This window comes from Lepidochelys kempii, chromosome 3 (assembly GCF_965140265.1).
Source record: "Lepidochelys kempii isolate rLepKem1 chromosome 3, rLepKem1.hap2, whole genome shotgun sequence".
Lineage (NCBI taxonomy): Eukaryota > Metazoa > Chordata > Testudines > Cheloniidae > Lepidochelys > Lepidochelys kempii.
This window is the reverse complement of record NC_133258.1, coordinates 158,996,505-159,010,500: the sequence shown is the minus strand read 5'-3', so window position 1 is coordinate 159,010,500 and position 13,996 is coordinate 158,996,505. Positions and strand designations below refer to the sequence as shown.

The window sequence follows — 13,996 nt, the reverse complement described above, 5'->3', positions numbered from 1 at the left end:
GAATAATTTAAAAGCATTATTTTAAATACCTCCCGCTGAGGGTGGTGGATTTTGCTGTGTATGTTTTAGTGAGACGTTTAAAACCTCACTTATGGGCTAGTTTTATTAACATTCCTCCTGCAGATCGCCACAGCCTGAGCTAGCCTGGAAGTGAAGAGACACACAGGGGTGGTGGGGAGAGAAGGGGGAGAGAGGAGAAGCAACGAATCGTGGAAAAATCAGCAGCCTGCAGGACGCATGTGGTTTCCTGGGGATTTATGAAAACTCCAGAGATCTGCACGCGGTGGAGGGGGGGATGCTGGTGGCCGTGCTCAGGGCCCAGGTTCCCGCTGCTGTGGGGTGCGAGGAGCAGGGCTGCGGGGGGAAGGAGGAGAGAAGGGGAGGAGATCCCAGGACTCTCGCATCTCCTTCTCCTCACCCAGCAGCAGGTGGAGAATTTCCTTCAAAGCTGCTGCTGCGGACTGAGCGGGGGGACTCAGAGCGGGGGGTTCCCCTGCGCCCCCAGCCTGGGATTGTAACAGGAGAGGCCAGTGGGGGCGCGATTGAGCGTCGGGGGAGCGGAGCCGGAGCGGGACCGAAGGGAACAGAGAAAAGCTGCGGAGCGGGAGGAGAGGGCAGCGGCGGGGGCACCGCTCGCAGTCCGGATCCGGGAGGAGCAGAGAGACCCACCCCAGAGCCCCCACCCGGATCGGCGGCTTCTTCTGTGCGCTGGGAGCCCCTCAGCTCCGGGTTCGCCCTCTGCCTTGGGCCCCCCCCCGGTCGCTCTGGGGGTCCCGTCCCCTTAGTTCCGTGGGGTCGCTGAGCGCCGCCTCGCGTTGGGAAGGCCCCGGGACATTGGAGGGGCGGGGAGGGGGAAATCTCCGCTCCCTGCCTGTCCTGGCTCCCCGTCTCCTTTCCCGAGGTCCGATCCCTGCTCTCCCAAGCCGGGCTCCCCCTGGGTGTAGCAGGGCGGAGAGTCTCCCCTCTCTGTTGTTTCCTTGCGGGGGTGAGAACCTTTCCCGTCTCTATTTTGGGGGTAGCGGGGTCTCCTGGGCTTGGGGGCGCCCCGGCAGTGAGCGGGGGTCTCCCCCGGAGGCAGGGAAGAGGCACCCCCTCCTTGAATTTCTGGCGTTGTCTCTCCTCTGCGGCGCCGGGGTCCTCTCTGCCTGATTGGGGGTGCGGCGGGGGGGTTCTCCCCTCACCATGGCCTTCACGTTCGCTGCCTTTTGCTACATGCTGTCCCTGGTGCTGTGCGCCGCCCTCATCTTCTTCGCCATCTGGCATGTGAGTATCCGACACGCCCTCCCCTCCCTCCAACAGCGCCCAGCCCCCCAAAGCCCGGGACAGGAGCAGCCCCCCGCCCGCCCCCCGGGCCGCCATCGCCCCCTGGCTGCCGGGCAGGGAGGTCAGACGCCGCCAAGATCCCGGCCCGGCTCAGCTACTGGGAGCGCAGGAGACAGCTCAGATCCCCAGCCCCAGTCGCCCCCCGGGGCTGCGACGGGTCAAGGAGCGATAACTAGGAGATGCTGGTAATGCCAGCCTCGGTGGTGGGTGCGTTTAGAAACGATTCCCGACAAAGGGAAGGAAACAACCGATGAGCGCGGGGGGGGGGGGGGGGGGAGAGGAAGCGGGTGACCAAGGCAGAGGGATAAGTGGGACTCTTGGGCTGAAGAAAACGGGACTTTACAGCACCCCCCCCCCCCCCAGTTTTCCTTCGTGCCTCCGGGACGTGGCTTTGTTGGCCTGGGCGCTGGGGGAGGTCCCGAGGCCCCGGGCTCAGCGCACGTGGCGTGACGAAGCGGTCGGAGTTACGGAGGCAGGAGAAAAGGAGCAGGGTGGGGGAGAGCGGCGGGTACTTTGCAGAGTAGGAAAGTTAAATCGGGGGCTTGTCCACGCTCCCAGCGCTCCAGCCGCGGCACTGCTGAGGGTGAAGGTCTGCGCAGTGTACAGGGAGAAGTGGGACCCTTTGGCTGAAGATAAGGGTAATTTACAGCGCCCTGTCCGGGATGCTACACAGCCAGGAGATGAGCGGAGGCAGAGCCAGCCCTTTGTTGGCTGAGCAGTAAAGCCCAGGGCCTGACCCCTTGTTAAAGACCCCCTGGGACTTTTTGCTGGAGGAGGTGTGCGAACCTTTGTTTCCTATCCAAATTCCAACTCGGCTGAAGAGGCAACCTCAGGATAAAGGTGCCCCTAGAGTTGGGTTTGTGTAAAACAAGCTTTTAGGAGACCAAAGACCAGTGAAAAGAGCCTCAGGATTTTTTAAAAATGACAGTAGGAGATCTTTGAAAGGCATGTTCCCTGAATACTGGGCCTGATCCTGTAAAGTGCTGAGCACTCTCCACGCCCATTGGCTTTTATGGAAATCAAGGGCGCTCAGTGGCTCCGTGTCTGGCTTGGGCCCATTGATTATGCTAATCCATGAGAACTGGGAAGTAAAGTGCTAGTCATTTTCATTGTCCAGGAAAGGAGGAATGGGGGGAACATAAAGAAAAGTAAATTAGATTGTTTCCATTTTTTTCTGTTTTAATAATCTAATGTGTCACTAGCTACATAGATGAGGAAATTTGTGTTAAAATGTGATTTTATTTAACATGAGATTGCCCCCTTTCTCCACCTTCTTTTAATTCTCCTGCAATTATGGATATGGGGTTCTTCATGTCCTGTCCTAACTGTGTAGCTGTGTGGTGTTAAACAGGTAGGGGTGAAGGAGGGGGAGATGGAAGGGAGGGTGCGTTTCAGTAATGGGTTATAGTTAACCCTATATATAATTTGTCAATCAATTTAAAATTATTACATGTTTTGGAATCCTTTGGGATGAAGATGTGCTATATTAATAACAATTAATAATTTCCGTAATGACATAAAAGAACTACACTGGGACCAGATAGGATAAAGCAAAATAACCTGGAAAAGGGAGAAAGCACCATATAGAGCTTATGGAACAGATGTCTGATGGAGCAGGATAGAGGGATTTAGGATTTATTATTAATGAAACATGGGAAGGATAGAGCTGCTAATTAAGGTCTGTTTAAGCATTTCAGGAATATTAAGTGAAAAGATAAACATGTCTATATAGTCCAAACAATTTTTGAAACCTGATCATTCTAACATAATACAGGTGCAGTAACGAGGGGTCTATGTGTTAATGCAACTGTAAAAGTTTTGTGACAGGCACTACCTCTATAAAAACATAGAGCACCTGCAGCTACTGGGCCAAACTGTTCTGATGAACTGGTGTAAATCAGTAGAACTACTCAGTTTTCTCCAGTGTAATAGAACTGAAATTAGCCTAGTCTCTTCTTGTAGAATGATAACAAATAATATTACTTAAATAAGCGGTTTATGAAAGTAATAGAATAACAGAAGATTAAACCCCCACCAATTTTTAAATGTGCCTTCCGTATATATATAAAAAACCTGACAGAGCTTTAATTATTCCCATAATGAGAACAGTAATACTCCAATTTCTTATGAGATTTCACTGGAAGATGAGGGTATATGATGCAATATATTTAGTCTTTTATTCTAAATATGTCAGTGCAGAAACCTTCCCATCTTTTCCCCAGAATCTGACTTTGGTTCTTATATATTTATAATGGAGAGTTGATGTATTCCAAATGGATTCTCAAATTCACAACAAAGGATCTTTTTAACCATTAAGATGGCTTGATTGTAAGTCTCTTTAGGCAGTTTGGCTACTATGACTAAACTAAAGATTGACCCAACACCCAAACACTCACTAATGTTTAAAAGGGGTTGGGAGATTCAAAAGCTGAACCTGAATCTTAATTTTGGAATTATTTTAAAGAACCAGAACAAAATCCCATATTCAGACTTTGTGGTGGCATTCAGAGCCAGATCTAAAATTTGAGTCTTCGGGAAGTTTTTAGAATGAATCCATAGTGGTTCAGAATAAAATTAAAGTTCTCATTTTCATCCTGTACCTCATGCTAAACACGTCAAACTGTACTAATGGTTTGTATAATTATTATTAGTGTTACTGTAGTGCCTAGGAACTGTGAAACTAAAATAAAAGCAAAGACTAACAAAGGCTATTGTGTTATTTTTTATTTATTTTTTACTTCCATAGTGCTTTTTATCTGAGATGCTAAAAGTTCTTTAGAAACATTGATACTTGCAGCATCCTAGTGAGGGAGAGCTAATAAAGATATATAGTATTTAACGTAAATTATTTGAAGTGTGTGAAAATAAAATCTAGATGCAATGTAGACTTCAGAAACTCTGTTAATTATCTGAAGGGTCAATACTATCTTTCCTACCTAAGGGCTGAGTGCACTGTCCCTGCAATACTCCCAATGTCTGCTTGCATGGAAAGAACTCTATAGTTAGATGATCCATTGATTCAAACAAATCCTGTGCATGGTTTACACTAGTGATACTGTTGTTATCACTATTGAAATTTCACAGATGCTAAATTAGTGATGAAAAAGTACTGAAAATTCACACTGTCAATGCACTTCATAATACTAAGACTTAAATCCAGGTCTCCATGGCATGGCAATCATCACACCTCTCAGATTATTTTTATTTGGAATAACATAGTACTAAAGTCATTCTGTATTATGGACACTCTGACCTGCTCTTGTGTAAAAGTACTAGAGAAGGTGGAAGAGAAGATGACTTCTCTATAAGTTTCTTTTAATCATTTTATAGAATTTAATAGAAAATTATATTCCTGCTATATGATGATTAAAAATAGTCTATGGAAAGGTTAGCATTTTCTGTGAAATTCTGTTGATGTTTAGAGTAATTTTTGCAGACCCCTAGTGGCTTAGAGTCCTTTTCAAATTCTATATGTCTTTTTCATAAGGTTAACGTACGCAGGTCCTAAAATATTTCCCAGAGCTTGTTCAAGATCTCTTATAGGGCCAGATTGTGAAACACTTGCTTATGTTTTGTTGTACCTTACTCCTTGAATAGTTACTTTGAATTCAGTGGGACTTCACGTGGAGTAAGGTACTACTCAGTGTAAGGAAGGGTAGGGCAATTTGGCCCATAGATAATAAATGTCCGATGTAACAAATATTACAAAAATAATTCTAAATGTTAAAATATGACAAGCTGGGATGTCTACATGGACTCTGTATGGGTATGTCCAGTTAGCCTGCATCTTAATAGGATTTTTCAATCATGTTAACACAATTGAGCTATCATGTATGAAGCCTTGTTAGTTGGCTGTGTTGTTGTCTGGTGGGAGCATGGCTTCAAATGTGTTAGCCTGCATTTTAATGGGGCTTTTTAGTCATGTTAACCTAATTTGATTGAGATAACTCAACTGAAAAACTCACCTTTGCCCATCAAGATATACTCTATGTGATTGTAAAACATTGCAAAAATGTAACAAACTAGAATATATCCCTCTATTTTGAATTACTAGCTGAAATAGCCTCCGTATGTATATATTTGGCCAAATTCTGCTCTCAGCTGCACTCTTGCAACTCAGCTGACTTCAGTAGAGTTGCATAGTGTAACTGATAGCTGAATTTGGTCCATTTGCTGTATAGTTCTGTAGATTTTTCTGATTTAGTTATTAACCCAGTAGAACAAGGTCATCCTCTTCACTAAAGATCAAAGCTGACTCTATCTCCTCCTAAATCTCAGCTCTCATTGCTGCTCCTTTTAAGCAACTTTCCAACTATCCAAATCAGGATTACTCTTTGTCCTTACCTACTACCCTCAGTTAGGATTCCGCTGGCAGGTTAACATTTATCTAAGCTATGTTAAGTCTTTTTGAGTTCCCAACAGGACATAAGGTGCCACACTCATCCCTGGTATAACTCCATTGATTTCAGTGAAGTTACACTTGGATTGAATGTGCCCCAAGATGTCTAAATTGATGTTTATTCCCAGCTACTTGAAATGCGACTCCCTCATACAAAGTCCTACAATTTTGACACTCACTTCAGATTACTGTATTTGAACATCCATAAGTGGGGCCATCCTCTTTCAAATGTTTTAAGATGAAAGATGCTTCTGCTTTCAGGTTTGTCACATTAAAGGCTATGTTATCAATGCAGAGCATGGCTTTTTTCAAAATGTCTTTTTTTAATAGTACAACTTAGTAACAATTCGTAAATACAAAGTACTGTACTATTAACAGTAATTAATTATATACAATTTTGAAATCACACCACCATGTTTCTTTGGCATTAATGGAGTGTGAATGCATGTGAATGCATAACAGTATTTAGCACTCAGTACTATGTAAGACTATATTAAGAATACAATTTTAATGGACAAAACTCATTTCACAATATGGAATATATATGTAGAGAGCAAGTAGGGTTATTCAATGCTTGCATAAAGAATAACATAACATCACCTAAGCATAGGGGGTATTTTGCTACAATCTTAGGTCCAAACAACCTTAGGTCCAAACAGAGGACTCCATTGGCCTAGTTCTCTGGGATGGCAAAAGTAACAATCTTTCAAATCAATGGGAGTTACTTGTATCCTGGGGCAGGAGAATAAGACCCCAAAGCATGACAATCCACATTCCTTTCCCTTATATTTAATGTCATATTTTTTTAAGAGAGAGGAGGGAGAGGGGAAAAACATTAATCCTTAAAAATAACATTCCTATAGTTCTGAGCCTGACTTAAAACCACAAATATACATTTGCAGTTATATTTGTGACAGTGGTGCTAGAACAACTTTTATCGTGGGGGTGCTGAGAGCCAGTGAACCAAACTGTAAACCCTGTATATGATGGAATCCCCTTCAAGCCATTGGGTGTGGCAGCACTGATTATTTATGATGCATTTCCCCCTCCCCATGTTGTGCCTAGACATTATGGGGGCAGTTATTAATCCTACATACCTTTACACAGTGATATGGATTAAAGCTGGCATTTCAGTTTTAATTGAAGATAAGGAGTGATAACAGCAAGGAGGTATGATTCAGGAATCCTCTGTTCTGTGCCTAGCTCTGCTGCTGACTCACTATGTGATTACTGGGCAAGCCATTTATATCTTTCTATGCCTCAGTTTCCTATCTGTTAAATGTGGATAATAGAATTAAATTCTCAGGGATGCTGCGTGTGGTCTTGGTCAATTTATATCTTCAAAATGCTTTGAGATCTTCCAGTGGAAGGTGCTTTGTGTATATATATAATTTTGTTATTAATCATTCTGTATTTTCTTGCTGGTATAGATTTAATTTTATTGGAATTCAATTTTTAGTAGTTTATGCTTGGATTTTCAAAGGCATCTGAGAGAGTTAGGTACTCAACTCTTTGAATTCAATGGCTGTTAGACAGCTAACTCCCTTAAGCTCTGGCTTTTTTTAATTTTTGTCAACCTGCATAAGCTTAACTTTGGAGGTGGATGAAAAAAGCAGAAGGGGATGTCTTAAAGTTCTGTGCTGTTAGGGAAGTCAATAGTTCATTGCAGGTAATCGGTGTACTTTAGTAACCAGCCATATAAGAGCAGGTCAGTATTTTTCACATATTATGCCTCACCTATTTCTTTAGCCATGGCATGGAGGGTAGATGTCTTACCTGGAAATGGTTACAGTGATCTGTGAACTAGCTTAACCCTGGGCCTCTCCTATGTAGAAGTTGCCAGTCATCTTGGTTCAAATTATTTGCAATGCATTAGAGTATGTGTTGGAATGAAAGTTATTTCCTTAAGAGCTTGAGGTTAGCCTGGAATTTACTTCCAATTATATATGGTTAATACCATCCCTTAATGATTGATTAATTTATCTGAGTACACTTTACGATTCTTTGGAGTTAAGGCAAGGGTGGGTCAAGGTTGAGGCACATGGACAGAATAGTTACACTGCCACTGCCTGTTTTGTACCTGTTTGTTGAGGATTTTTCTTCCCTTCTCTTCCCTCTCAGTGGCTGAGCCCATTGATCCCTGCAGATTTCCTAACCTCTCCCATTTAAGGAATGAGACAGATTGAAAACGGAATGCCACCTTCTCTCAAGGCTCTGAAAAGGCAGAGCACCTCCAGGCTGGGCTGACCATAATACATTTTAATAGTCAGCTAATAACCACCTTTGCAAAAGTTTCTCATATTAATGCTGACTTTAGCAGCCCTAACAGCATCAATATAATAGACAAATAAATTTTGTATCTTGAAAAAAGAAATAGATTTCAATTTGTTTACTTTGTCTCATTTAAATAAATAAATCAGCTGAAGGATTTATGATTTGTCGCAAAATTAAAAATAGTAAAATGATTTAATGGGGCCAGAAAAAAAAAGCCAGTGTGTATGTTTGAACTGTGCACATCGAGATTATTCTGGGGAGAGATTCTAAATTGTGAGCGGGTAACCATCTTGAGCTTACAAGTAGCGCCAGATGCTTCCCAAGTCACAGCCACTTCATCATCAATGAGCCATGAATTATTCTGTGGAGACTTATGTGCATTTTTATTGGAGTCACATAGAACTGTTATAATTTGAACACTGGCCAACACTGTATTTGAATTTATGTTGGATTTAGAAGGAAAATCTGTTTATTGCTGGGATTTTTCCTCTTAGTTGGTTTAATATTTTTTTAAAAGCACAAGCAATATGTTTATTATTACAGTGTTTCCTAATAAGCAGGGCAACACCAGTGCCACGTTTTATTGGGCCATTAACACACCTCTCAGATGGGTTGGGAGGAGTGAAGTTATAGGCACCTGTTGTACAGATTTGCATCTTCAACCATACGAGGTGTATGTTAATTCACCCCTAGAATGTCTTAATTCAATTATAAAATGGATCCCGTGTTTTACAGTTGATTTTTCTTCTAAATACAAAAGATCTTTTTATCAAACATCTTTCCAGTAAATGGGGACGTCTGCACTACCATTGTTGTGCCTGTTCAATGGATTAAGAATACTTACCCCCGAAGGAGCGTGAGAGTCAGTGGAGAATCTTGATCCTAGCCCTCTAGATATTGGGGCATCCACAAGGATTGTCAACTCCTTGACCTCTCTTCCTTCCCCAGCTTCTTTGACAGCACAGCTCACTTATGAGCAATATTGCTACTGACAACCATGGTATTCCCAAATATCTTTCGGTCTTTTCTAGTGGCCTACATATTGCACAGGAAGGGTGACAGAATCCAACCTTAGGGACTTTGTATGAGAAAATCTTTGGGGTGAGTGAGGAGCTGTCAACACCAACCTTTGACACAACACAGGAAGGAATGGAGCCATCAAACAATAACCTCCTCCAGCCCTGCCAGTTGATACTTCAGCAATTACGTGCCACACATAGTCACAGTGATACTAAAAATGTATGAGCTTTCTCTCTGGCTTCCTTGTGTCCTGTCTCATGTATTTATATTACCACAAAGACAGTTCCTAATTCAGCACTTTTACAATATTGTTACCCAGACAGGCTAGTTCCATTCTAATATTGTATGATGTACAGTGCCCTTTAATAGAACCGTTATCAATTATATCCCTAAAGTAAAGTTCTGCTTCATATAGTGCAGTTAAAATGATTTTATGCTATTAGAAGTGAAGAACATTATAAACTCTCCTCTGCATTATGCTTTGCTGTTTCACATTTGGATTTTCTATACTAGGGTGACCAGACAGCAAGGGTGAAAAATCGGGATGGGGGGTGGGGGGTAACAGACACCTATATAAGACAAAGCCACAAATATCAGGACTGTCCCTATAAAATCGGGACATCTGGTCACCATATTCTATATGCATACTGAAACAATGGGCAACAAGGAGGCTCCTTTGTTCTGGTAGAGCAGCATACAGCCCAGGAGATCAGCATCTCCTTCTTTTGCTTTAATCCCTGGTAATTTTGTATTAACTTCTTTTGATGTGGCAATTGGGCATTCTTTAAGGGTTAATTACTAGAAGCAGCAAATACAGAATACAGTAATCATCCCACTGAAAAGAGTTGCATGACACCCCTGCTAAAAACATAATTGTTGAGAATTTAATGATTTTTACTGAATAGGAAAATGGTGGACAGCTAGGCGGCAGTGTTATCTAGTGGTTAGACTGGGAGCCGGGATTCCTGGATTCTGTTCCATCTCCCCCACTGATTCTACTTTGTCACCTGGTGAGTCACCTAATCTCTATGTGCCTCAATTTTCCCTTTTTAAATAATGAATATCATACTTACCTGCCTCACATGGGGATGTGATGCTTTCTGAATAATTTGCAGCATTGCCAATCCCAAGCATTCAAATATAATGTCTCAGGCCACCAAAATCATAACTGGATTTAAAAAAAAAATGATTTAAAAAAAATAAAGTTAGAGTTATTTGCCTTCTGATTTTTGAGATTTTAGATTGCTCTCTGGTCACATTTTCAAGTTTTATTTTGCAACTAGAAGGGCTAGAAACTTACTTTATAAAAAGAAAAAAGAAAGCAAACTGAGACTCTCACCTAATCACTTGAATCCAGGAACTGGAGCTTTAAGAAAAATACCAAATATTGTGACAACTCTGGAAGAAATGGAGACAATTGGCAATACTGTTTGTACAGTCCTTTATGATTCTTTGATGATAGATACTATGTAAATGTCAAGTGTTGTTATATGGGCCAGCTGTTTAGATGCAGTAAAGTTCAATTTCCTAAAAATTTAAATGCCAACCATCTTCATGCTGTGAGTCACTCTTTAAGTGTTTGAATGTTTAAAGTCAATGTTCCGTCTTGTTATTATGTTTTCAAGTTAAGAGTGCTGGCTAAGTAGTGTAGATTCATAGCTAACATCTCCATGCATGATTTTTTCCTCCCCTTAATAAAATTTTAAAGAGAACTCCTTGCTCACATATTGACAGCCCAGAAGACTAAAGCTCTTTTATACATTCACAGGATGGGTAGAGAAAGACAGAAATGGTGAAAATTCTACCAAGATCATTTGGTTACATGCACTTCAACCATCACCTGCCATTACTATTACTAACTCAGCGATTACAACATATCCTCAGAGATGCCATTTCTGTTTGGATACAAGTTCAAGGCTAACCTCATTCCTGAACTAGACCATATCCCTTTAATTACACGAATGTGTTTCATGAGAACATAAGCGACTGGAGGGATAGAACAGGAAGATGTTTTAAGACCAGCATACTTGCCACTTCTGTGGTTATCTTAACCTCACCTTCCTGCTTTACCCACCTAATCCCTTTCTTCTTATTTATGTCTATGCTCATCTTTGATTGCCCTCCTCCCATAACCCAGGTGCAACCACTGCTCGAGCAAACATGTGTTTTCCTTCCCTTGGTGATGTCCACACCCAACTCTGCATGCCCTGTGGATGGAGAGGAAAAAATGGAAAGATCTTGAAACCTTTCCCTGAAAGGCCCCAGTCAAGGCTGAATCCCCACTCTGTCATGCCAAGAAAGAAAAGAAAAGAAAGAAAATACATCTGGAATTTAGGCATTTGCTAGATTTTAAAAGAATAATTCCAAAAATTAAGCACCCAAACTAGCTTTCTTGGGGGTTCAGCTTAAAGGTTACAAGCAAACAAAAGCATCAGAGGTTAACACAGAAGAGATCCACAAGCCAAAATAAGAAATCAACCTGATAGTGTCTAACTAAACATTCCCTATCCAAATTATTTTAGGTATGGAAAATATTTTTTCATACCTGTTTCAAACCTTGAACAGCATTTCTGTTTGCAGCATTGCTGCTCCATCCCTGCAGCCCAGAGAACAACAAACAAAGGGAAAGTTTCTTTTCCCATTTTAAAAAATTCTAGCCTTCCCATTGGCTCTTTTGGTCAGATGCCCACTTTTTTTCTTTACCTGGGGGACTTTTAATTCTTTTACAGATAAAGCAAGTAAAGAACAGCTACCAAGAGGAATTTTATAGCTAACTGGCTGGCTGGGTATCCATCAAAGGGAGTTATCCCCCGGTTTATTGATCACCCTCCCCGCCATCATAGACGGTGCTGGCCAGACTGGTTCAGGTCCGGTCCACACCGGCTGGGATTTCTTCCTGGAGCTTTAGGAAAACAGAGATAATAAGATACATGCACCTCTAATTTTACTAATAATTACATGATGAACTAAACAGTTCTTTTTACGTTTCAAGGACTACAATGACTTAGAATGCAGGGACATTTTTACTTGGCTGATTCTGGGAAACCTTCTCGAGAGAGTGCATCAGCCACTTTATTAGAGGCTCCTGAAATGTGTTGTATTTCAAAATCAAAGTCTTGAAGAGCTAAACTCCACCAAAGAAGTTTTTTATTAGTCTCTTTTGTGAAGCCACTTCAGTGCAGCATGGTCAGTCTGTAGGTGGAAGCACCATCCTCAGATGTATGGGCGTAGCTTCTCCAGCGCATACACAATGGCATAGCATTCTTTTTCTGAGACTGACCAGTGGCTTTCCCTCTCAGAAAGTTTTTTGCTGAGGAAAATGACAGGATAGAATTGTTGATCTGGTCCTTCCTGCATTAAAACTGGTCCTACACCACACTCAGACGCATCTGTGGTACAACGAATGGTTAGTTAAAGTCCGGGTCCCTCAGTACAGGGTCAGACATAAGGGCCGCCTTAAGCTGATTTAAAGCTTTCTGACACTTTTCAGTCCAGCATTTGGCATTTTTTTCCTGGTCAGGTCTATCAGTGCGGTGGCAATTTGGCTGTAGTGTGGTACAAATCATCAGTAACACCCAGCCAAGCCCAAGAAGGTTTGGACCTGCTTCTTTGACTTAGGGACAGGCCAATTTTGGATAGCATTTACCTTAGCCTGTAGGGGGTTGATAGTACCTTGACCCACCTGGTGTCCAAGGTAAGTTACCCTATTTAGGCCTATTTGACACTTTTGGCCGTAACGGTTAATCCTGCCTCCCTTATGCACTGGAAGACAGCTTGGAGGTGTTCCAGGTATTCTGCCCATGAATCTGAGAATATAGCCACATCGTTGAGGTAGGGACTGCAAATTCCCCAAATCCAGCCAGAAGATTATCTTCCAGTCTCTGGAAAGTGGCGGGTGCATTTCGCAGTCCAAAAGGGAGCACATTAAATTCATACAGCCCTACGTGAGTGATGAAGGCTGACCTTTCCTTGGTTGGGTCACCTAGCAACACTTGCCAGTATCCTTTAATTAAGTCTAAAGTGGAGATGAACTGGGCACGTCCCAGTTTCTCCAATAGCTCATCTGTGCATGGTATTGGATAGTTTTCTGGGCGAGTTACAGCATTTAGTTTACAGTAGTCCACACAAAAGCAGATTTCCCCATCTGGTTTGGGAACCAGAACCGCTAGAGAGGCCCATGCACTCTCAGAGGGGCAGTTTACACCCATCTGTAACATGTCCTTGATCTCCCTTTCTATTACAGTTTTGTCTTGAGGAGCCATCCGGTAGGGTTGGGCTCTAATTGGGCGAGCATCACCTGTGTCAATGGAGTGGTACACCTGGTCTGTCTGTCCTGGTCTGTCTGTCCTGGGGTCCTGGTCCTGTCCTGTCTGTCCTGAAAACATTGGCACAAAGTTGGTGCACAGCTCCTGGATTTGCTGTCGCTGCTTACGCCCAAGGGCCATAGAAAGGCTCGCTTCTTCCACGCCATCATTGTTTGTTCCTTCATAGTAGACTCCTTCAGGTCACACAGCATCATCTCTCTCCTGAGCTGTAAACTGGAGAACCTTGATTTCTCAGGAATAAAAGAGCTTTAGAGAATTAACATGGTATACTTTAGGTTTTTGGGTGGGGTCTGGGAATGCTGTGAAATAATTAACAGCTCCCAGGCACTCTTGGACCATAAATGGCCCTTCCCACGAAGCTTCCATCTTATTGGCCTGGAGCACTTTCAGGACCATGACTTGGTCACCTACTTTGAAGGAATACTCTCTGGCATGTTTATCATACCAAACCTTTTGCTCTTGCTGAGCATCCTGTAGGCTTTCTCAAGCAAGAGCTAGAGAGTCTTTGAGGGTGTTTTCCAGGTTGGTTACAAAGTCCAAAATGTTAGTTCCTGGAGAAGATGTAACCCCCCCCCCCGCCCCATTGCTGTTTCACCCACTGTAATGGCCCCTTAACTTTGTGGCCATAAATGAGTTCAAAGGGGGAAAATCCCAA

General features: G+C 42.7%; 1 protein-coding gene across 1 annotated transcript in view; it reads left to right on the top strand.

Moving 5' to 3' along the window:
• The first annotated feature begins 375 nt into the window (after positions 1-375).
• CNIH3 (cornichon family AMPA receptor auxiliary protein 3) overlaps positions 376-13,996 on the top strand; it is an 86,729-nt gene continuing 73,108 nt past the window's right edge. The window contains exon 1 of the mRNA XM_073338744.1: positions 376-1,263. Within this exon, the coding sequence (XP_073194845.1) occupies positions 1,183-1,263 (81 nt within the window). The 5' untranslated portion in view covers positions 376-1,182. The remainder of the gene's footprint in view (positions 1,264-13,996) is intronic.